The sequence below is a fragment of the Lepidochelys kempii genome, chromosome 1 (genome assembly GCF_965140285.1).
Source record: "Lepidochelys kempii isolate rLepKem1 chromosome 1, rLepKem1.hap1, whole genome shotgun sequence".
Lineage (NCBI taxonomy): Eukaryota > Metazoa > Chordata > Testudines > Cheloniidae > Lepidochelys > Lepidochelys kempii.
In genome coordinates, this window is record NC_136380.1 from 100,189,583 (window position 1) to 100,214,154 (window position 24,572).

Consider the following 24,572-nt stretch of genomic DNA (forward strand, 5'->3'; position numbering starts at 1 on the left):
AATTATTTTGTTTATTTCCCAAAAATTAGAAGAAAGCATAAAATGATGAGAATTTTAAAACGAGAGACTCTACACGCATTTCTCATACCTGAGGTTTGGCATCACCTGATGATCTAAACTAGCTAAGCTTCTTCAGACCGCCAGGTGGGTGAGTGGGTGTTAGTCTGGTTTTCCGGAACAGCTCTCCTAACAGCTACCTCCCTGCTCAGGGGTGTCCTGTTTAGCCAGACAAAGGTCCTTTGTTCTTTTCAGTTCCTGGGCTTTTACCCTTCTGCACCAAATCAACAAAGACAGCTCAGCAGAAGATCAGCACAGGGCCAGCCTTCGGGATGGGCGACCATCCAGGGTGCTCTGGTCGGGGGGGTGGCGCCATGCGGCAGCGCAGTGGCGAGCACTGCTGGTGTAGTGTCAGGAACTGCTCCTGGCTGGCAGGGGAGCACCACATTGGAGGCCGCCCAAATTTTTCCCTGCTTCCTTCCAATGCAGGAACATTGGGGGGTAGGGGGGTGGCGGTGATGCACAGATACTGCTCCCCACCCCTCTCCCCCAAACGTTCCTTTATGTCCCCCTAGTGGCCAGTGAAGGGGGGAGCAAGGAGCAAAACCAGGGCTCCCTGCATCCAAGTCACTTTCCCCACCTGGGCTGTGCAGTGAGGTGAGCATCAGGAGCTGCTGCTCTCCTGCCCTCCCCTTACACAGCTCAGGTGGAGAAAGCGACTTGGCTGCAGGGAGCCCTGGTGTTGCTCCTCGCTTCCTCCCCTCACAGCTTCCTACAGGTGTGCAGAGGAGCAGTGTTCTGGGTGGGAGCAAGCAGCAATGCCAGCTTCTCCATGCATCCAACTCAGTTTCCCCATGGGGGCACAGGAGGGGGGTACAGAGGTTAGGGGCACAGGGGGCACAGTGCAAAGGTTAGGGTCAATGGGGGGGGCGCCATGCCCACATAAGACAGAGGCACCAAAATATAAGTTCGTCTAGGGCACCATTTTACCTAAGATCGCCCTGCAAGCCAGACACCTCAAAGACAATTGCTCTCCCACTGTTTCATACACCTGAAGTGTTTACCATGGAGTCATTTAACTTGTGCCACTATTTCCTTTCTGCTGGTTAAATTAAACCAATCTATTCATACAGTTAATATCCCAATAACTAGGTCAATATACAGTATTCAAAGATTAGAGCAGCTCCATGTCTGTCACATAAATATCACCATAATTGCAACAGGCAGGCAGGCAAATTTTGTGCCTAATCTGACCCATTTATATGCCAATTTTGTAAGGCTGAACTAAACCAATATCAACTGAACCCTGGGGCAATAGCAGCTGGAACAAAAAATTACTAAATAAAGCAAAGGAGTAAGTGACAATGTAAATGCAATATAACAAATTTTCACTCTAAGTTATGAAATGTCATCCCTGCCTTAAATTTTTCCTATTTCTCTGCACACTCACATATTTGGATTTATATAACTAATCTGAGTTAACTGCAGCTTAAGGATTTGTTTTTATGGCTTATTTTATTTTGTACTGTTAATACTGATTTTAATGCAAGACAAACTGATTTTTTCCAAGTCAAAAAATAAAATTTTTTAATAGTGTTGAATTACTTGTGGAATGAGACCAATGGTTCAAAAATGGCCGACAGTGAGGATCTGATTGAGGTTGTTTAAGGAAGCCATTCTTTTTATGTCAGCTTTTACTTACTTACACGGACACACAGACACACACACACTTTCAAAATATACAACGTAACTACTGAAGGTAGAGGATACCTTGAGTAATTTAGAAAATGTATTTGAGGAGAATGGTCAAAATTTTCAGCATCTACTCCTATACTCAGAAAGCCCCTATTCCCTGCATCAGATTAAGTCTTTTGTTATAGTCAGAACATAGGGAGAAAAAAAAAGGGCCAAGGTGAGTATTACAAAAATTAAGACTTTTAAAAAAAAAAATCAAGCATACCGTTGAATTAATTTCTATAATGCCCTGATGAAATTATGAGCTCTCTGTAACTGCAACTAGTCTCAACCTAAACACCTAAACAGACACTATAGATTCTCAAACACAAACTTGTATTCATAAATAGCCCTTTAAATCTACCCTCAACACACACACACACACCCCTCCAGCTCTTTTATGCAGCTTGTCAGCAACAGAGAAGCTAATATGAGCAGTGCATACAGCATTTAAAATAACCTTACAAATCTACCAAAATCACTTTGCAAATTGGTCAGCAACCGGTGCCCACTTCCACCCCCTTGGGCCCAGACACAATACATCTGACGCATATGTGCGTCACCAGTCTGGGGAGCATGAAGAAGATACGCAGGAAACCGGTTTTGAGGTGGGACTATGAGACAACACCTAGAGAGCCTCAAAAAAACAGAAGACATTTAGAAAGCAATTAGCTCTCCCATAAAGATTTTTCTTCTAGCATACTCTCCTACCCCTTTCACCAGTTTAGTTTACTATAGTAGTGTACTTCCTAAAAAACCCACCCATAGTAAGTTCATTTGAAAAATGAAAAATTTAAACCTGCATTGGGGTTTAACATACCAATAGTCCTAAGGTTTCTTTTTTTTTCCCAAATATTATAGTAATCTGTCTTGGTCATTTCAAGTAAGATAAGTACCTTATAAGATCTAACAACAGCAAATTGCAGACTATGGGAACATGTAAACCCTCTATCATGAGTCAAAGCTTCTTCAAAGCTATATCAGTACAAATCTATAAAACATTTAAGCTTTTGTATCTAGGCTTGTATGCACACATGTGCAACGCATGACACATTCCAGCAAGTGCATTGTCTACAATATTAAATTCATTTTATACAACAGATATTACATACACATTATCATGTGGATTTTTAATTTCACTCACTAATTGAAAACTATGTTAAACAAGTCAGTATTTACCAGGGATGCATGAATCAGTAGTCCTGAATCCTCGTTGGTCAAACTGTGTGCTGTATATTCAAGGACATTATTTTCCCCTTGATGTTTGCAAATATAAGCACAGTTTCTTTCAAAAACTGTGCAAATGCCTTTAAACAGAACCACACTAGTAGTGCAACCCATTCCAAATGTGTTGAATTTGCATTTCTAGCAACCCTGGCTCCATTTGCAGAATGTCTTCCTTTGCTCCACAGGAACAATTATCCTTTGCATCATCTTCAGGTCCAGGATCAAGTACCTCACTAAAATAAAAGCCACCAGCTTCTATAATGCAATCTTGTTTAGTTAAACAGGAGGCTGCCAAAAATCCAGCCTTATAAAATAGGAAGGTGATGGAAAAATAAAATGACAGTTCAGCTGCAAAACTCTCTCTAATAGGATGCTTTCACCATATGCTATTACTGTAGGATACAGCTGAAAAAGTATTCCATACAGTTAAAAAATAGCTTCTGATTCCTGTTTTTCAAAGATCTGCAGAACATATCCAAGATAAAAAGAAATTGCGAAGATAGTGCTGCAGTTTCTGCTGCTAGCCACAAAGAACCTTTATCTGCTGCAAGAAAGAACTCTCCCAGAATGCTTAGCACAGAGTTTGTACTAGCAAACGCTTCTTTACTTGACCTAAATATGCTTTCTGTTGTTTAATACGGCCCTTCAAAACTGATGAGGAGGAAAAAAAAGTCAAATGAGGAAAATCATCAGACTACAGCTGCTATGGAAACACGCTACTTGTTACTGTATAAACCTATTTCGAACAAGCCTATGCCTGAACTGATAATAGCTAGCTGATAGCTATCCACAAGGGAACAGAAGATTGACACAGAAGTCTTTTCACCTCCCTCCTCCTTCGTATGAGAAACTGTCAGTAAGTTCCAAGGTTGCTCAAACAATTTGTATAGTGGGAGTGCAGAGAGCCTTTGAACCAAACTGTAAATTGTATCTGATGGAAACCACTTCAAGCCAGGGGATGTTGCCACACGCCTAGCTCCTGCACCTATGATAAGTTCCAGTCTACTAGAAAATGACTGTTTAGTTCTCAATGGCTAACAGTCAATAATCATGCAAAAAAAAAAAAAAAACGAACGTGGCCAAATGATTACCCAGTTCAGATTAACATCCACTTCTGGAACAAAAATATAGTATGAAATTTTAAATACGTACACAAAATCCTTGGTTACATAATGTATTATATCCACGTATAGAGTCCTAACACAATCCATCGTAACAGTCAACACTCCCATTCCACAACCTGTTTTGGTGTCTTTATGAATGATAATGTGAAAATGCCTTTAATGATTATGAAAATCAGAAAAGTTGTTCTTTTGTACGTCACCTGTTATGTAATTTTCACAAGTTGAAAATGCAGACTCGTGTATTAGAAATCAAGACAAAACACATTGAAATGTGGAGTGACAATCTCAAAATTACTGTATGTCAGAATCAAGCTTATTTTATGTTAGTCTGTGAAATGAGAGCAAACGTTTTTAATTTTGAATTAAAAGCTATGGATTTTATCCTGAAACTGGAGGAAATCTTGTAGTTTGAACAGGTGAATAAGGGACTGTTTGAGGCTTTTAGCATCAGGAAAGCATGGTAGTTGGTTCTCATTTTTAGTATCTCACAGGTTGCTGAGGCTTTTGTTAACACCTGTGGGATGGGGTTAAGAAGGGGGGAGGGAGGTACACCAAGAAATTCATCTTTTTCCCGCCCTTTGTAGAGGCAGTTTAAGGGGACTAAATTCTTATTCTACATCTCAGCAACTAATGGTTCCCACTGCACCCAAACCAAATATCCAAAAGTTACTGACACATTAGTTCGATGTTTCTGCTAAAAATTGATCCATAGTGAAATAGTTAACATTGCTATGTAAAGCTATTTTTCAAGTTTTCCAGCAAGTGACTCAGGCTCTGCTGAGGCCATGTCACCTGACAGATATAAAAAAAATGTCCAGAGAATTTTCCAGCCATGAAGCACTTCAGAGGCAGACAAGCATCATCCCCATTTTATAGATGAGCAAACTAAGGAACAGCTCTAAACCATGGTTGCTGGAGTCAATCTGAGACTGGTAATTATTAACTGTAGAGATGGAAATCTATCTTCAGGGAAATATGCCAGGGTTGATTTTCAGTGGATCAGAGCTCCTGAGAATTCTATCATCTATGACAAAATTAGACAATTTCTTGTAGTTCATTAGAAGACGAAGTTAGATTCATAGCTAGAGAACATACTTCAGGGCTGTAGAGACGTCCTGATGGCATTTGCCTCTGATTAGCCAATTATCTAGGTATAGACCGACCTAGATTCCTGCAGAAGACCTGCTGCCACTATGGCTAGGAATTTTGTGAAGACTGCTCTGGAGAGAGGAACGGTAAGGCCTTGTACTGACTGAGTGGGCCCCACTGCAAATCACAGGTACATTCTGTGGGCCAAATGGATGGCAAATGTGGAAGTACACATCCTGCAATTCAAGAACCACACACTAATTTTGAGATTGAAGAAATGGCATAATTAAATCTAGTGTTATCATCCTGAACCTGAGACTGTGTATATATTTGTTTAATTTCAGCTATAGGATAGGATGAAGACCCATCCTTTTCTCTTCAGGATAAAGAAATATTGGGGAGCTGAAACTTCTTTCCCTATTCTCTAGAGATGCTTTCTCTATGGCTCCTATGCAGAGCACTGAAGCCACTTATTTTAGTTGGCTCTCATGAGAAGGGCCCCTGAAGAGGGGCAGGAAATAGTTGAGGTAGACATGGTTAACAACTTTTAGCTCACATGGGTCAGTTATTGCAGATCAAGCCCAGTGTAAAGGTGCAAGGCAACAGCCAAAAATAGGGATTGGTTCTTGAGAGGTTTTGGTATGCTCTCGATGCTCACGTCAAAATGTGCTGCCTAGAAATAGGTGTCAAGGAAGACAATCTCCTCTTCCTGGAGTGTCTGGGGTTCTTCCTCTGTGAATAGTTAGAAGGTCTACTTGGAGAGTAGGAAGATGCCCTGTCTGTCTGCATTTGGTACCTGAAGGGCTTGTGGTTCAAACCTTGTGTATATACACACACACACACACTCATTAGCCATAATGTAGTACTGGAATCCTTGAGGAAATGTAGAGAGTTATCTGTGGGCTCACTGAAGATTTCTGTTCCCTCAAAGGGCAAATCCTCAACGGTGAACTGCACCTCCTTAGGGAGGTCTGAGGCTTGCAACCACTAAGCCCTGTACATGAACACCGCACTGGCCATAGACCTAGTAGCTGCATCCAATGCATCCATGACTGCTTGGAAGAACATCTTCACTAGTAGTTGGTTCCCCAAGACATCCTCTCTCACCTCTTACGGGAAATAAGATATAAAGGGGATACACTGGAACACAATATATTTAGGACCTGATAGTTGGTGATCTGAAGCTGTAGTGACATCAATGAATATGATCCCCCCCCCCCACCAAAACTAGTCCAATTTCTTAGAATCTTTCTTCTTGGAACTACTCTTTGCATGCTTGGATTTTTCATGCATGTCTGAGATTGTGTCTGGTGTGTTATCACCATAAAACATTTTTGAATCCTTTTTGTGGCTCCTGATAAAACCTCAATGCCTGAAAGCAGAGAAGTGAAGAAGCTCGGGTATGCCATAAGGTCTTAGCTAGGTCCAGGATGCAGCTGGTGGATAGAGCAATCTCAGCAGATACAGTCAAATATAAAACGACAGCTTGTGGGCTTTTTTATCTATCACCAACATTTCAGCTGTCCTGCACCATTACTAAGACCAAAACCACAGCTTTGTCTGGAGTAGACAATGATAGGTCCCTGGGAGGGGAAGGTGAATGCTCGAGGGATCTGCTGATAATCCTCTCTCGAGTATTTGTTCTCTCTCCTCATGGTGGTATGACCAGAGATGCAGATGAAGAGCAGGATCTTACCCACTTTCTAGGAAAAAAAGAAAATTTGACTCCTTGAAGCACAGGCCAGAGGTTCCCCAATAAGCCCACGATGGCCATGGCAGCATATTATACTTGTATGGCTGGTTCAACAAAAATTTCCCAGGCCACTGTCATGCCTGTAACATGTGTGTGGACCCTGTGGATACCTCTCCTGACCCTAGAGGAGAAGGCTCCCTACTGGATGTGGGTGAAGGTATCTGCCTAGGTGACTGATAGGGAGTCAATGTAGCTGAAGGGCAATACTGACCTCTGATGACACCTCAGTAGTGGGAGGTCAGGAATATGTTCAACTGGAGACTGAAGGTTTTTGGTGCCAAGGAAGTAGCCTGGGGACAAGGTAGATGCCTCTAGTAAGGAGTCAGCCAGTACACTCAATGATTCTAAGGACTGTGCTGATGTATAGGCTGCCACCAGGATTGATGACTATGTCAGGTGGTATTTCTTCAGCACCAAATTGAAGGCTGAACCTGCATAACTAGCCTTTGTAACAGGAGGAGATATACTGGGTTCTTCCCTGGAGGGCTGATGACCAAGACTCTCTTTGAGGGAGAACAAGGACTGATGCCAGGACTCATGTCTGTCCCTGTGGTTGGTCCTGTCTTATTTTATGGTAGTGGTCTTCAGTGCCAGAATGTGTTAGTAGTGGTGTAAACTCTGACAAGATTTTTCTTGATACCTATTTGTCACTACTAATCTTATGGATGACATGCCAGCTAGCATGGGGCACTGCCAGATGAGGATTTAACAAGTATCGGGTCCATCTTTGAGGTGGAACTTCTCTTCTCCTAGTCAGAAGCTAGCCAGATGGTTTGCTCTAGGAGGCAGAGTTTGCAACAGGCATCCCTGGATTTCAGAGTCTTCATGGAGAAAGAGCTGCACATTTATCTTTTAAATCATGACTCACGCCGAGGCAGAATAAGCAACAATTGTAGCCATCTTTCGGAAGAATTAAGCCACCACAAGATGTACGTGGCTTGAAGTCCCAAGGCTTGGAGTTTGCCATTACTGGGGGAGTGACAAAGCACCAAAAATAAACAAATGGGTGTTAATGTTCAATGACCAGGTTGGAAAGACATATCTGAAAGGATAAGAAGGTTCAAAATCTAACTTGGATAAGTCAAATCTAAGGAACACCAAGTGGTAGCAGTTTACTGTGACTAGTTCTGTCAGACTGCCACAGGTAGTAAGAGGGAACCAAGGGACAGTTGAGGCTACTTTGCAAGATACAGGTATGGCTCAACTGACTCTTTTATTCAAAAGATTCCAATCTCATGTGCATAAGGCCCACCTGCATTGAGAATGGGATCCACGCTGCCATACTCCAAGAAGTAAAAATACCAACTGACCACACAAGTGATCTTAAATATCAGAACTTATGGCTTAAAGTCATTAGCCATTAAAATTTCAGAAAATTCCATCTTTTCATATCAAGTCCTAGTCAATATAGGAGTAAAACTGATTCACAGTTTTATTGCATTTTCGTTCACTGATACCATATCAGGAATTCCCTCTGCATAACTACCTGTCAGTAAATCATGCACCAGCAGCTAAGGGTCAACTGCAGGCTCTACACTATAATGGAGTTTAAAAATAACAGTGGCATCCGATAGCACTTGAAGTATGTGTCCATAGCCAGCCTAACTCTAAAACATATTTTTCACATATTAAATGACAAGCACAAAAATGTAACATTGTCTTGAGAACGTTACTTTTATTTCAGAGTATAGTATTTCAGTCCTTAAGTATGCACAGTGCACTCCATCTAGTGGTTAAGCTACATCCATTTTTTAAGTTTTGTCCTAGCTTTCAGATGTTTATTGCAGGCTATTCACAGCAAGACAGAATTATTAGAACAGTGAGTAACCTATTAGATTATAATATAAAATCTACAGAATAAATGTGACAATTATAAGACAACAATTCAATCACGGTGCTCTACAGAGAGGCCACAGGAACAAGTCTTGAGTGAGTTATCTTAGCCATCAGAATTCCCATGCATAAGTTAACCCCAACATTCTTTTACTGAAAATGGACATCATAAACTGGAAAAGGAAGTCCATTGTTACCCCAGCACAACAACTGACTGGCAATTTTTGCTGACTCCCTCAGATAAACTATCCAAGCATAGTGCTCAGTAAGGGCTGTTAACTAATATTTTAAAGAAGCCACAGAGTAAAACCCTAAAATTGTACCAATACTACTTATATTTCTCCCAAACATCGAGTTTTTTTTTTTGAGTAATTAAGGTTGCTCAAAATAGTTCATCATTTACCTAAAAACCTGAAAATAAACAGAATAGATTCCTGATGTCATTTGTACACACAATATCTCACTCCTACCTAGCCATAAATACCCAATGTTGCATGAAGGTCCAGTCACACCTACTTATCAAATGTAACAGCAGATGTGCAGGTATAATTAAAACCCCAGTGTCCTATTACACTGTGTCTCAACCTTTCCAGACTACTGTACCCCTTTCAAGAGACTGACTTATCTTGCATACCCCAAGTTTCACCTCACTTAAAAACTAGTTGCTTACAAAAATCAGACAAAAATACAAAAGTGTCACAGCACACTATTTGTGAAAAATTGCTTACTTTCTAATTTTTACCATATAGCTATAAAACAAATCAATTGGAATATAAATATTATACTTACATTTCAACGTATAGTATATACAGCACTATAAACAAGTCATTGTCTTTATGAAATTTTAGTTTGCACTGACTTTGCTTTTTATGTAGCCTGTTGCGAGTTGATGTAGCCCCTGGAAGATCTCCGTGTACTCCCAGGGGTACTTATTCCTGGCTGAGAACCAACTGTTCTATTGTGGGAATAATACTGCATGGAATAAATTCTATGAACTGAAAGATATGTGATTGTCTAGAGGAAAAGGCATAGATAAGTCATTATAACAGGTTGGTTTTGTGAGATTCTTATAATCCCTGGAGCAAACCTCAATCTGTTTAAAGTTCATATGTGCGTGTGGAATTTGCAGTGGTCTTATCTAATTACCTAAAAAGGAAGACTACAATGTCTAGTTGATACCAGTGCAAACAACAAGAAATATGAATGAAATCTGTGTTGGTAGTTAGGCTTTTTTCTGTTGCATTTGAAGGAGCAGATGTTACAGAACTGCATAAGCTGGGTGGGGTATTTTTACCTTTTAACCGTTTTCTAAAAGAGATTTTCATGGCTAATATTCTTGGGTTTTTTTTAAAAAAGAGTTTAGGTGTTATATGTTATTGTGAGGTGGACAGGAAAGAGGAAGTTACTCACCTTGTGCAGTAACGAGGGTTCTTCAAAATGTGGGAACCCATGTCACTCCACCCCTGCACCATAGATGGGAGATTTTTGGTAGCAGAGCTCAGTCGAGGAGCCTGTGCACAGCAGTCGTCTCACGGTGCTGTTCATGCCTCATCTAGCGTGTGCACGACCTGACACTTCCTTCTCTACTGCAGAGCTCAATTAGTGAGCTCCAAAGTAGAGGGGAGAAAGGTGGGTAGTGGAGCACCCACAGGGACATACATCTTGAAGAACCCTCATTACTACACAAGGTGAGTAACTTCCTCCTCTTCTAGTAGCATCCCTGTGAGTGCTCCACTTCACGTGACAGTAGAACAGTGCTCCACTGTGGATGGAAGGGGCTTCAGATTTGCATATGTTGTTGCAGAGAACACTGTAAGGCCTAATATAGCATCTGACATAGAACATTGAGTGATGGCAGAGTGTTTTGCAAAGGTATGCTCAGAGGCCCAGGTGGCAGTCTTGCATATGTCTGTCAGAGGGATATTGTTCAGGAAGGCTATAGACATAGCTAAGGAAGGCATGGAGTGAGACTGGATCCCTTGTGGGGGCTCCTTGTTATGCAGTCGATAGCAAAGTTGGATACACATTGAGATCTATTTAGATAGTCTCTGGGTTGATACTGCACATCTTTTGGAGCATTCTGTTGTGGAAATAAACAGTCTTGGAGATTTCCAGAAGGATTTGGTTCTAAGTAAAATGCTATGACTCGCCTGACGTCGAGCATATGTAGGATGGCCTCTTGAGAGTCCCCATGTGGTTCTGGGTAAAACATGGCAAGCTGTATGGGTTGTTTTTTTATGAAAGGACATCCATATTTTAGGCAGCATTTTTGGGTGTGGTTGCAATGTGACCATGTCTTTAGCGAAGATGGTGTAAGGCGGCTTGGCCATCACTGCCCCAACCTCGCTGACTTGTCTGGCTAAAGAGATCGCAACTAAGAACACAACTTTCAGATGTGTGACAGATGAAGTGAGCAGGTCACTAAAGTTTCAAAACGGGCTCTGGTGAGGCATTCAAGTACAAGGTTTAAGTCTCATGGTGGTGTAGGTTGTTGGACTTCCAGGTAAATGATCTGTATACCACTGAGGAAGCGTTCGGTGATCAGGTGTGCAAAGACTGAAGTTCCATCCAACTGACAATGAAAGGCTGCGATAGCTGCTAGGTGTACTTTGATTGAGCTCATAGATAAGCCCGATTCTTTCAGTTCCAGTATGATCAGGAGAGACGCCATGACTGCAGTTAAGTGTTTTTGTTGGCACCATAATCTCTTCCATTTTTGGAGGTAAGTAGTGGAAGTGGTGGATCTCCTACTATTTAATAAAACATTTCACTCTTTTTGAGCAGGCTAATTTGTCGTGTTGGAACCATGCAAGACCCATGCTCGGAGGTGAAGTGTCTCCCAATTTGGTTGGAGAGTCCAGCCTTTGTTCTGTGAGAGGAGATCTGCCCACAAAGGAAGAGTTCATGGAGTGCATACTGCCAAGCGCAGAAGGTAAGGGAACCAAGTCTGTCTGGACCAGGTTGGAACAATCAATATGACATGGGCCCTGTTGGTTCGTATCTTGCAAATGACTCACAGTATTAGAGGTATCAGTGGGAATGCGTACATGAGTGCTGAGTCCCATTTGATGAGGAAGGCACCCCTATTCACTGGGATGCTAGTCCCGCCCTGGAGCAGAGAAGAGGGCACACTTGTAGTTTGTTGCTGACACAAACAAGTCTACAGATGGAAAGCTCCACTTCTAAAATATCGATTGGAGGACACTGTTGTAGATCTCCCATTTGTGTTCCTGGAAGAAATGTCTGCTTATTGTGGCCACCGTTGTGTTCTGGCACCCCATGAGATAAGATGCCGAGATGGTTCAAAAAAAATAAATAAATAAGTAGAGCAGCAGTCCTGCTCCCTTCCAATCTCAAATGCAGAAGATGCTTTACCCCAGAAACCAACACCTTGAGTTTATCCAAAGACGAGAGGCAACGGACAAGAGAAACCTAGGATGCCTAGTATTGTACAGGTTCACGAAGGGAAGCCCAGTCAACTTCCTGGAGAAACTGATGGAACAGCTTCTGCCCAGTGTGGTACTGGAATCCTTCTGATTCCTCATCCTCTGTGACCTCCACCTCCATACAGACAACACAAAGATACAAAAGTACTCGATCTCATGACTGACACTGAAGCCACAGGATTCTCCTAGGCCGTATCTGGATCCATACATACAGACAGACATGCTGGTCCTACTTTCAGCCAAGGAGTGAACGCTGGAGATAGACCACTCTTCTAGTCTTGCCACTACCTCAAAACAGGCAGAGATCAGAGCCTACAAAGCTGGTCTACCCACAAGATCCCTTGAACTCTCTACTTCAATCCTAGGAGAATAAGATATCCAAATACAAGGCCAAAGTGCCAATGAGTTAGCACAAGAGGACAAACCACCAGTCTACCACCATCAACAACTTGGCCCCAAGCCACACATTCCTCCCACACAAAACAAGATGATCATCATAGTTCACAAATTAACTTCATAGGTCAAAAGAACACCAGTGAGTGGTGAAGAAAAATACTGAACCCATTGCCAGCAGCACTATAACTCTTAGGGGGCCATGCTACTGCAGTAAACGAGGCAAAAACAAGCCTACTACTCTGGAACTCTCAGTAGAAGCAGTCAGCAGAGCTATTCGGCACTGTGAACTAGCTAATCACTCAGACTGCATAGTCCAAACAACAGATGCAAGTATCAACAGCTGTGAATAGGACATGATCTTATCAAAAGTATACTAACAACTGAAAACAAAACTCTGAAGAGAAAATTCCACCTCTGACTAGATTGTATTATAAACCCCACAACCTCTGAGTTTTTCCCTCACACATCTTAAAAGCTCAAAAGCCCTGGAGGGGTAGGGAGGAGGAGAATACATCCACAACTTCTGAAGCTAAGCCATACCCCTGATGGCTAGTGAAAGCCAGCCAAAAAACCAATTATGCTCAGTAGTAATGGAAATAATCAATGCCTCCTTCAGAAAAGCGTACCTACCGAGCTCTGAAAAATACAACAGTTTTCGAAATCTTCACGAAGGATTGAGTGAAGCTGAGTACCATCCCAGGAGGAATAACCAAACCCACCACCACTCAACATCCTAAATGCCTTGCAATCAGGATTCAGACAAGAGCAAAGCACAAAGAGCTCAAGTGGCATCGAAAATGTGACCTTACAGCCATTTCTACAGTCATAGCAATGGATCTCAATGCAGCTTTCGATACAACATGGTGTTTGTCATCAGTAGATCTCAAAGCTCTTTAGTGTATTTATCCTCACAACACCCCTGTGAGATATAATCCCCATTTTTACAGATGAGGAACCGAGGCACAGAAAGGCTAAGTGACTTCAAGATCACTGAAAAGTCTATGGTTGAGAACATAATTGAACCTAAGTCTCATGCATTCTAAGCCAGTGCCCTAATCACTGCGTGGACCATCCTTCCTTTCCACAGACACAAGGTATCAATAATATGACATGGGAATACTACATTCATTCCTCCAGTTGAACTTGGTGATGGGTAACTGCTCCTCCTCTCCAAAAGCCCACACTTGCAGGGTTCATTACTATTCCCTCTAATTATTAGTGGCCTGGGGGAATCCCCAACCTCTATTTGATGCATCCGTGATTAATGTCCTTGTTGGGAAGGGGTTTGAGAACATTACCCTTCCTTATACACTGTTGGGTTATAAACCACCATTTAGTCCTGCAAGGACATGAAATGACACCCAGATCTTCCTGTCCATCAGGTGTCTTGCTGGGCAGTAGACTGACTTGAGTAAGAGTTGTAGGACACAAGGAACTATGGCAAGTGGTGTCTTGTATGTGCATACCAACGTATTTTGCAACACTCCAATGCAGGTCCACACCATCATAGCTAGTTTTCTCTCAAGCTGTTGTGATAGCAGGCACATGGTTTCCTCAGGCAGATACACATTCTCCAACCTGAAAACAAAGCTCCTATGAATTCTATCCTCTGATGGGATAAAAGAGTTTTTCCATAGTTAACTAGGAGACCCAGCCAGATAAGCAGAGAGAGCTATCCTAGGCTCATCACCATCTCTTGCTGGGATCTGCCCCGATCAGCCAATCATCCAGGTGAAGGTAAATGTAGATGCGCCATCTTCACAGGTGGACATTTTGTAAAGGCTCTTGATTCTGTAGGAAGTCCAAATGGCAGTATCTTTTACTGGTACTGATTCGGCCCCACCGTAAATCTCAAGTACATCTTGTTGGTTGGGCAGATGACTATGTAGAAACACACATCCTGCACGTTCAGAGCCATGAACCAATGTTGAGCCTGCAGAGATGGAATGACAAAAGCAATTCATGTATTTGCCCAGTCTTCTCAGATCTAAGATAAGATGAAGACCTTCTTCTAAAAGAAGAAATATCTGAAGTAGAAGCCTCTTCTCCTGCACTCCTGAGGTATCTCCTTGCCAAAGCAACAAAACTAATTTTTTTTATAGGCTGCCTTGAGAAAAGTATCTGAAAAGAAATCAGTAGGGGAATAAGGTGAGCAAGTGAATAGGTAACAATATATGATGGTGTCCAACACCTTCCGTCTGATGTGACAGTGGACCAAGGCAGAAAGGCAGCTCCTTAAGGTGATGACAGGCTTTAGATGGGAGCCCCATAACAGCCTGCCACTCATCAAACCTGCTGTCTTTATGAGAGTGCTGAGTGTGCAATGGAGATTAATGATGGGAGTTCTCCTGGTTCTGAAATGACCTACATGGATTATTCCAGCAGAAGTAACTTGAGTTTAGCATCCCTGGATTTGGGGGTCCTTGAGGACAATGCCCAGCACACCAAGTAACTGATATGGCACCCCCAGAGAGAAGATGCATCAGATGTGTCCCTCAGTGAGTCCATCACAATACAAGCAGGGTTTGAGTCCACCATGAGGCACGGCAGTTGGCACAGAGCACCTTGCCTCACTGTACAGAGGTGGTGTACAGGGAATTACTGGAGGTTTTTTCTTTTCATATCAAAATTCAAGAAAGTAGCAAGGTGAAGATGAAATTTTTTCAAAGAATTAGTGAAAAAAAGGAATGACTTTGCAGTTTTAAGAAAGTGCTGAGTCAGACACTCACTGAGTTCCATCTCTTGCCACAGGCAACATGAAGAAATACAGAGGAATGTGACTGCTACACACTTTATGCCCTTACCCAGGAGCATGTTCAGCCCTGACAGACACAGCTACTCAAAAAATCCAATCTCACATGCATGAGGTGCATGCACACCTACAGTCAGATACACATCTACACTGACATGATTCAAAGAAATACGGTTCCACTGTTGATAAAGACAGTATATTGACTAGTTTCAGAGTAGCAGCCGTGTTAGTCTGTATTCGCAAAAAGAAAAGGAGTACTTGTGGCACCTTAGAGACTAACCAATTTATTTGAGCATGAGCTTTCGTGAGTTACAGCTCACTTCATCGGATGCATGCCGTGGAAACTGCAGCAGACATTATATACACACAGAGATCATGAAACAATACCTCCCCCCACCCCACTGTCCTGCTGGTAATAGCTTATCTAAAGTGATCATTAAGTTGGGCCATTTCCAGCACAAATCCAGGCTCTCTCACACACCCCCTTTTTTTTTTTAAACTTTGATTTAAACTTGGAGAGTGGTCAGTTTGGATGAGCTATTGCCAGCAGGAGAGTGAGTTTGTGTATGTGTGTGTGTCCCCAGGGAAAAAAAAAGGGGGGGGGGTGAGAGAGCCTGGATTTGTGCTGGACATGGCCCACCTTGATTACCATGCACATTGTAGGGAGAGTGGTCACTTTGGATGAGCTATTACCAGCAGGAGAATGAGTTTGTGTGTGTGGTTTTTGGAGGGGGGTGAGGGGGTGAGAGAACCTGGATTTGTGCAGGAAATGGCCCACCTTGATTATCATGCACATTGTGAAGAGAGTTGTCACTTTGGATGGGCTATTACCAGCAGGAGAGTGAGTTTGTGTGTGTGGGGGGGTGGAGGGTGAGAAAACCTGGATTTGTGCTGGAAATGGCCCAACTTGATGATCACTTTAGATAAGCTATTACCAGCAGGACAGTGGGGTGGGAGGAGGTATTGTTTCATGATCTCTGTGTGTATATAATGTCTGCTGCAGTTTCTACGGTATGCATCCGATGAAGTGAGCTGTAGCTCACGAAAGCTCATGCTCAAATAAATTGGTTAGTCTCTAAGGTGCCACAAGTACTCCTTTTCATTTTGAGTATATTGACTAGTAACACATGATCTTGCAATGAGACCCTATGAGCTAGCTTCAGAATGGTCCTGTTTCAATAAAATTGCACATATCGCATATATTTAGTTACATACATTTTCAGATTAGTCCAATATTAAGTAAAAACTATTAAAGTTGATGTTGGCACCTTAATGTTGGAAACAACAAATTCCATTAACTTAAAAACATCTCTTGCAAATGATGTTATCTACACTTTCTTGCAGAATGTATTAAACAGCAAAATAAGGCAGAGAGCTTCACATACATAAAAACCAACCTCAACTACTTAATCTGTCATCTAAAAGCCAAAAGGTAGAAACAGATGAGAACTTTAAAGATGGCTCCATCTACAGCTTAATTGCTAAACTGGACATAATCCAAGCAACTGGAAAATAGCTGATACATAAGTAAAACGGATGGGAACAGACCACCTAACTGATAATGTTTGGATTTACCTGTAATCTCCAAAGATTAACAATTTATCTTCAAGAAAATTGACTGAGGACATGTTCTTCAATCTTATGGTCAAAAGTTTGTGTGTAAAAGGCAGAATGCCAATTAAGATGGAGACTAAACTCTTTGGGTGTTATGATGAATGCTGGAATGGAAGCCATAGATAATGTTGGTTTGATGGCAAGACCTTTGAAGTACACACATGGTTTACAAAAGCAACTTTCATACATGTTTGAATGAAATTTAGATAATGCCTATGTAGTGTATTTTGAAAGGCAAACCACTGGATATTTTAACTAGTGCTTTGGTTGATAGCTTGAAATGTCTTTCATGGTGTGCTTTAATATACATTTCTGAGCTTGTATATTCCTATTCTTTGTCTTGAAGAGCAAACTGTCTAACTAGAATTTGCTTTCATTTACTAGTACTAGTTGTAAATTAGAATTGCACCTAGTGGTCCTAATCTGGATTGGGGCTCCTTTCTCTTGGGCCCTCAACCAATACAGAAAAGGAGAATCTCGGTCCTGAAAAGCTTACTGTTTAAAGATACAAACAGAAGAAGGGTAGAGAACATGCATAAATATACAAATTAGCATAGTAAAAGAATTGGCACAGCTTTGTTAGTCATGTGTACTTAGTTTTATTTTTGTTTGGAGTTTTTTTTGTTGTTGCTGTTGTTTTAACCTTTCTTAGTTGGGATTAGAGGAAGGGAGGGAGTACAGAAGTAATAAACATAGGTTGTCACACATCTAGCCATAATTAACAGGGTGGGTTTTGTAGGCATCATAGAGGTTAGCCTTAGGGAAATATCTGAAGAAAGATAAAGCAGTGGCTATTTGGATTTTAATCAGGAAGATTTTCTCATGCATAATGGGCAACATTGCCACATTTAAGGGCAAAGCTGAATAGTGGACATTAAAGGCTGGAAATGCTGGTAGAGCAACAAAGGCAGGGGTCAACATCGTAATAGGTACTAGATTAGCTAAATTATGAAAAGGCCTCAAAAAGGTAAAGACATTAAACTTGTATTTGATGTACACATGAAGGTAGATTCAATGGAAAGACTCAGAGGGGGCTGATGTGGTCTAAGGCCATGTCTACACTAAAAACTTTAGGCAATGCAAACTATATTAGCATACAGCCACTAAACTTAGTATATCACTCAAGCGTGTGCATACCTGGCTGTTTGTGTTGATGCTGCATGTACTCATTAGCAGTGCTTGTCTCAATGCAAAGCACAATACTCCAAAGGGAAGTATCCTATGTGCCACACGCCAACCACTGGCACAGTGCCTTTTGGAAAATTTTTATGACGTGTAATGTGGTACAAAGGAGTTGTGCAGGGCTGGGGAGCTAGGGGTCAAGTTCCCAGCATGCAACTTTCTCCATCCCATAATGTTATCCATACCCCATAATTTACATCCTTTTTTAAATTCCACCAATCTATGTGGCACTTTTCACTGTTCCCCATCTCTAATACAAGCATGGGACCTGCACAGCTCTGCACTATTCTCATGAATGCTGCACATACAGGACACATGATCCTCTGGAGGAAGAACTGAAACAACGGGGGATGTGATTATTTTTTCGAGGACAGGTTGCTAATAAACAAAGCAAAAAACAGTCCAAGATTGTTGGTGGAGTTCACAGAGCAGACACAGACATGCAACACCACTTCTCGGCCCAAGAAATAAGCACTGACTGGCGGGATCAGATCATAACGCAGGTTTAGGATGACAAGCAGTGGCTGCAGAATGGATGCAAAAAGCAACATTCCTGGGTTCTGTGCTGAGCTTGGCCCAGCCCTCCAGCATAGGAACATCAGAACAAGAGCTGCACTGACTGTGGAGAAGTGAGTGGAGATTGCACTATGGAAGCTTGAAACATCAGATTACTACTGGTCAGTGGGAAATCATTTTGGAGTTGTAAAATCCACAGTTGGGGCTGTTATCATGCAAGTGTGTAGAGCCATTAATCGTCTCCGACTATGCAGGATTGAGATTCTTAGCTATGTGCAGGACACAGTGGATGGATTTGCAGCAGGGGGGTCCTTGAACTGCAGTGGGCCGATAGACGGCACATATATCCCTAGTTGGGCACCAGCCCACGCTGCCAGAGTACATCAATAGAAATGGCTAATTTTCTATGGTTACATAAGCGTTAGGGGATCACCACGGAGATTTCACCAATTTCAGCATGGAATGGCCTGGGAAGATGTATGATGCTCACACCTCTAAGAACACTGGACTGTTCAGAAAGCTGCAAGCAGGGACATTCTTTCCCAACCAGTGGATTACCATTGGCAATAATGAAATGCCAGTAGTAATCCTGGGGGACCCAACCCTACCCTACCCCCATGGCTCAAAGCCACACAGCCACCTTGACAGCACCAAGAAAATATTCAACTGCTGACTCAGCAGATGCAAAATGACCACTGAACATACTTTCAGTAGACTGAAGGTGTGTTGACTCTGTTTACTCACAAAATGGGATCTCAGTGAGAAAAATACCCCAATGGTTATAGCTGCCTGTTGCACCCTGCATAATATCTGTGAGGCAAAGGAGGAAAGTTGTCACTGAGGTGGAGGGAGGTAGTAGAGTGGCTGAGTTTGAACAACCAGATAAAAGGACCATCACAAACTCAACATGGAGCCATGCAGTTGCAGGATGCTTTGGAAGAGCACTTTAATGGCCAGACACATTAACGTGCTGGACTGTACTCTGGCCCTGAAGGTTTAGGAGCTATAAGGAACTGTGTAGTGTTTGGTGTATATTTATAATTATTACTGTCTCTTTCACTAAATCTATGAATTATATGGTGCTTGCCGTACAATTACACATATTACTGGTTGTTTTGATGAACCTATGATTTCTATGGTGCTGTATACTTACAAGAACTTGGTGCTTTGAGTATTGCTATGCATTCTGCAGTATGTGTGGTAAATTAATAAAGATGAGTTTATTTTCAAAAAATAAATTTATTGAGTGAAAAAACAGTGCAAACACAATGTGCAAATACAAACTAACAAATTAATGGAACAGAACCTTTAAAATTAGAAAGGCAGCGAACATTTCTTTCTATCTCAGTGCACAAATGCAGTCCATTTTGACTACACATACATTGACCTGTGAGATGAATACTTGGCATATGTGAATGTGTCATTGTCCTTACTGTCCCGCATTATGGAGTGACGGGGTAGGGATGCAACTCATGATGTCACATAGAATGTCAGGGGTGTAGAGAGCTGCCACTATGGAGTTCTCCAGAAACTGCAAAGGGTGGCCAGAGTCCATGATTATTGGACCTGCAAGTCAACTACAGTCTGCAGCATTTGTGTTTGCTGCCCAAGAAGCCCCATTATGCCCTGGTGCATCTCTTTCTCCTTTTCCTGCTGGGATTCCTGGGTCTCTCTCCATTTTCTCCTGTCCTCTCAGTCCCTCTCCATGCTGGCTGCCACATTGGCCAGCCAGGCCCTTTTTTCACAGTCCAATGTAACACTGGCTTGTATGGTGTCGCTGAACCTATCTTCCCTAGACCTCTTCTCTCTCTTCCTCATCAGGGTCAGGTGTTTTGCAATTGAAGAGGGAGCACCCCTCAAGGCCGCAACAGCAGCAGCTACAGATAAAACAGACAAATTTATCATTGGATTTACAGTCACAATGGAAAGGGAAAGATCGGTTGCAAAATTTCCTTCCCTTATTCCAATAAAAATTTGTAATGAGACATGCTTATTGTACACTTCACCTTTGGAGTGCCTCTGCCCAGCACCACTTTCCAGTCCCAGCTACAGTGAGTATGGTCTGATGGGGGTGGGAAGGCAGGAAGAAGAAAGGCATTAAGATTATCGTTTACATAAAACAGAGTTTTGGTCTCTGTTTTCGTGAGTACGAGTATAAGGCAATAGCACTGAATATTGGCACTATTTTCAACTGGCGGTGGCAACTTTAGCTGATCTAACTCCTGAGGGTAACAAAGGCACAGAGAGCACAGCTGCTGCTGGCCTCCGGAAGTTGCTCAGGCCTGTATGCCACAAGCCTGTTTACTGCAATGGTGCCAGCCAAACTCCTGATGGAGTGACATGATAAAGTGTCCTGCCACACAGGAAGAAATAAGGCAGCCATCCCTCAAAGCCTTTGGGAGAGGACTGCACACTATCTTCCTGGAAGTTTCATCAAGAGCTCTCAGAAAGATAGAAGGTACATCTCCATATACATAAACAATATGCTCCATATGGCCCTTTACCATTTAACTCAACAGTAAAATGAAAAGCACATACCAACTCTACTTCCATTTGTTGTACCACCACCTCTTCTCATACAAGTAAAACAGTGAAAAGCCAATACCTGTGTCTTGTCAATTTGGGGGATGGGTGAATCCCATCTTTATAATTAAACATAAGGAAAATGTATGCACATACTCACCGCAAGTTTCTTCCCCTTCATTGGGCTCATCTGTGCTCGGCTGGTGGGACTGGTTAGACTGCAGTAGAGTCTCAAACAGGTCCCAGCATAGCTGGGCTATCCCCCACTGTGTCACCCCCTCCTGCTTGCTGTTTATGGCAGGGGTCGCTGTCTCAGCCTCCTACGAGGTATTTATGGTAGTCTGTAGGATGCTGGCAGGGTCTCATATGTATGACATGTAGTTTGTTGTAAAAGTGGCAGTTCTACAGTTCACCATCAGATAGTTGGTTGGCCTCCCTGGATTTGTGGTACATCTGCTTCAGTTCCTTTGCTTTTATGTGGCACTGGTGCTGATCCTTGTCATACCCCTTTCACCGGTATCCCCCTTACAATCTTCTCACAGATGTCCATTTCTATGTCTGTGCCCCCACAGGCCCAGGAGATTCAATACCTCCTGTCTACACCAGGCAGGAGCATATCTAAGTGTGGAGCCAGGATAGACAGCTGGGCAGTTGCACACAAGAGACAGCTGCTAGGTGTGTTCACTGAGGAGGGCAATCAGAAAAAGGTTTTTAAAAAATACACCAGGTGTTTTCAGTTGGTGTCGCTTCCAATCTCTGACTCCTGAGCAGCAGAGTTCACAACTGTGACCAGAGCAGTCACTGTCAGGCATTGAGACAAAGCTGCCAGAGTATTGTTACAATTGACATAGGTCATGCAGCTTCGCCCTGTATCGACTTCATTCAGGGAGGTGGTTTTACTGTGTTTACCTTAATGGGGCCTTTACAGCAAGAGACAAATTTTAGTGTGTACACATGTACAGCTGACGCAAGGCAATTTATGTCAACCTAAATTTGTAGCCTGGTCTACATTACAATGAGAGGCTGCTTGTGGAGAGGTGGGGGGTGTCACCTGACAGAAGTGGCCCAAATTCCATTTAAGGATTGGATCTTCTTGAACTGGTCTTTCATTGGCTGACAATAAGACAACTGATTAAGAAGAGTAGGATGCAGGAGCTGCTTAAAAAAAAAAACACACACCCCATCAAGTGATCAGTTCCTTTGTTCTACCTCCTCCCAGTCCAGACTGGGAAAACTAGTTCCTATGGGCTGCAGCCAGACTTTTCTTCTAGGAACTGACTCACTTGAATGAAGACTATCAAGCCATCAGCCTTGATGGCACTCCTATTAACCTCTCTGCTGGATATACGGATTTCTGCCACCATCTCCTAGATGTCCCAGCCCACGATGGAGGCTACAGTGGAAAAGTGAAGTGTTACCATACAGGTAACTATCAAAATGACATTTACAAAACAGGAGGAACTTTGCAGATTGATATAGACATACTAATCAATCACAGAAGTTATACTACTATCTACACTAGAAGGGTTTACAGGAGGGGTGGGCAAACTTTTTGGCCCAAGGGCCACATCTGGGTATGGAAATTGTATGACGGGCCATGAATGCTCACTAAATTGAGGGTTGGGGTGCAAGAGGGGATGAGAGCTCCAATTGGGGGTGCAGGCTCTGGGCTGGGGCCAGAAATGAGGAGTTCAGGGTGCAGGAGGGGGCTCCAGGCTGGGGCAGGAGGTTGGGGTACGGGGAGGGGATGAGGGCTCCGGCTGGGGCTGTGGGTGCAGGAGGGTGCTCTGGGCTAGGACCAAGGGGTTCAGAGGGCAGGAGGCGATCAGGGCTGGGGCAGGGGGGAGTCAGGGGTGCAGGCTCCGAGTGGCGCTTACTTCAAGCGGCTGCCAGAAGCAGTGGCATGTCCCCCCTCCGGCTCCTACATAGAGGCGTGGCCAGGCAGCTCTGTGCACTGCCCTGTCCACAGACGCCGCCCCTGCAGCTCCCATTGGCCATGGTTCCCAGCCAATGGGAGCTGCGGGAGCAGCATGCGGAGCCCCTTAGCTGCCCCTACACGTAGGAGCTGGAGGGGGGACATGCCACTGCTTCTAGGAGCCACACAGAGTGGGGCAAGTCCCCGACCCTGCTCCCTGGCTAGAGTGCAGCAGCGGGGCAAACCCCCAACTCTGCTCCCTGACAGGAGCTCGAGAGTTGGATTAAGATGTCTGGAGGGCCAGATGTGTCCCCCGGGCCATAGTTTGCCCACCCCTGGTTTAGATGTACAGCTATACTAGCAAGTCTTTCTTAGTGCAGACCTGGCCTCAGTGTTAGTGGCAAGGAAGGAGACGGGAACTGAGCTAGCGAGTAATGGCTGGAAAGAGTGCATATAATAGTTTACGCTTATAAGACCACATGAACACAAAAGCTGCTGTCTCCAACTACAACAGCTAGAAATTGCAGATACCTGCAATCAGATGTGCTTGAGGCAGTTTAATGTTTATTTACTTTGTTTTGCATTTCAATACAATACATACCCTGTTGGAACTAAGAACATGGTGGGATAGATATATTTTTTTCATTTCTAATAGGTCTTATATTGCTTGCTGTTGGTATTTGACAGTCAACTTAAATTACAGATATTGACACAAAAGGTATTGATAGTCTCCAAAACAGATCTCCAAAACAAAGCCTAAACACTGAAAATTAAAACCCTTTTCTTAAAATCTTTAAGTAAAAAAAGCCTCCCACCCCCAGCAGTTCAGAAGCAGCATTTTCATTCTATGGCAATTATCTCAGGGATACATGTAACAGCTCCATTGTATTTTAGTTCCAGGAAGTGATTATGCTCAATAGAATACAAGGCTTGCATCTGTCCTTCTAAAAGGCCCTAAAGGAGGGAGGCGGAAGCTCAGCTACCCGTGCCTCATTTATGAAACTATTACATACCTTTCAATCAAACTCCAATAATACCTTAATGTGTTGGGCTATCTCCTCCTTAGCACCTGCATGCAGACTTTTGCACCAGGACTCTGATCATGTGGCTTGTCCCATGTGGGCAGACCCCTGCACAAGTCCCATTGCTTTCCTGTTTCTGACTGGAACTTTGAGGGGAATGGAACACTCAAAGCTCCTGTGAGACAGTTGCTGTGAAGGAAAAGTGAAGGAAGGCAGAAACTTGCCTGCCCAACTGAGCTGCAGCAGCCCTACTACTGGCAGGCACTTAACCCACCCGCAAGCCTGCTAAGGAGTACAGCAACAGGCCAGTTCTCCGCGACTCTTTAGTAGACCCACAGCTACAGAAAGCTCTGGCCAGCTTAAATAGCTCACAAGTCAGTGAGTCTGGGGGGGGCGGGGAGGAAAGAGATTCTGGAGGTCTAGCCAGCCAGAGATACCATTAAAATTTA

General features: G+C 43.0%; 1 protein-coding gene and 1 long non-coding RNA gene across 18 annotated transcripts in view; both read right to left on the reverse strand.

Annotated features, from left to right (window-relative positions):
- DOCK9 (dedicator of cytokinesis 9) overlaps positions 1-24,572 on the reverse strand; it is a 335,502-nt gene that overhangs the window by 297,593 nt on the left and 13,337 nt on the right. For 4 of the 17 annotated variants that reach the window (XM_073348448.2, XM_073348414.2, XM_073348424.2 and 1 more), the window contains exon 1: positions 2,911-3,988. The exons of 5 other annotated variants lie outside the window; for them this stretch is intronic. In XM_073348448.2, coding sequence (XP_073204549.1) covers positions 2,911-3,072 — 162 coding nt within the window. In that variant the 5' untranslated portion in view covers positions 3,073-3,988. Of the gene's footprint in view, positions 1-2,910; positions 3,998-24,572 lie in introns of those variants that run through there. 8 more of the 17 variants (XR_012159418.2, XM_073348484.2, XM_073348494.2 and 5 more) reach the window with 6 other exon arrangements.
- LOC140912993 (uncharacterized) lies at positions 20,323-23,200 on the reverse strand. Its single transcript, XR_012159435.2, has 2 exons — positions 20,670-23,200; positions 20,323-20,540 (listed from the first exon to the last, which is right to left on the reverse strand). It is a non-coding gene; the product is annotated as an uncharacterized LOC140912993 (long non-coding RNA).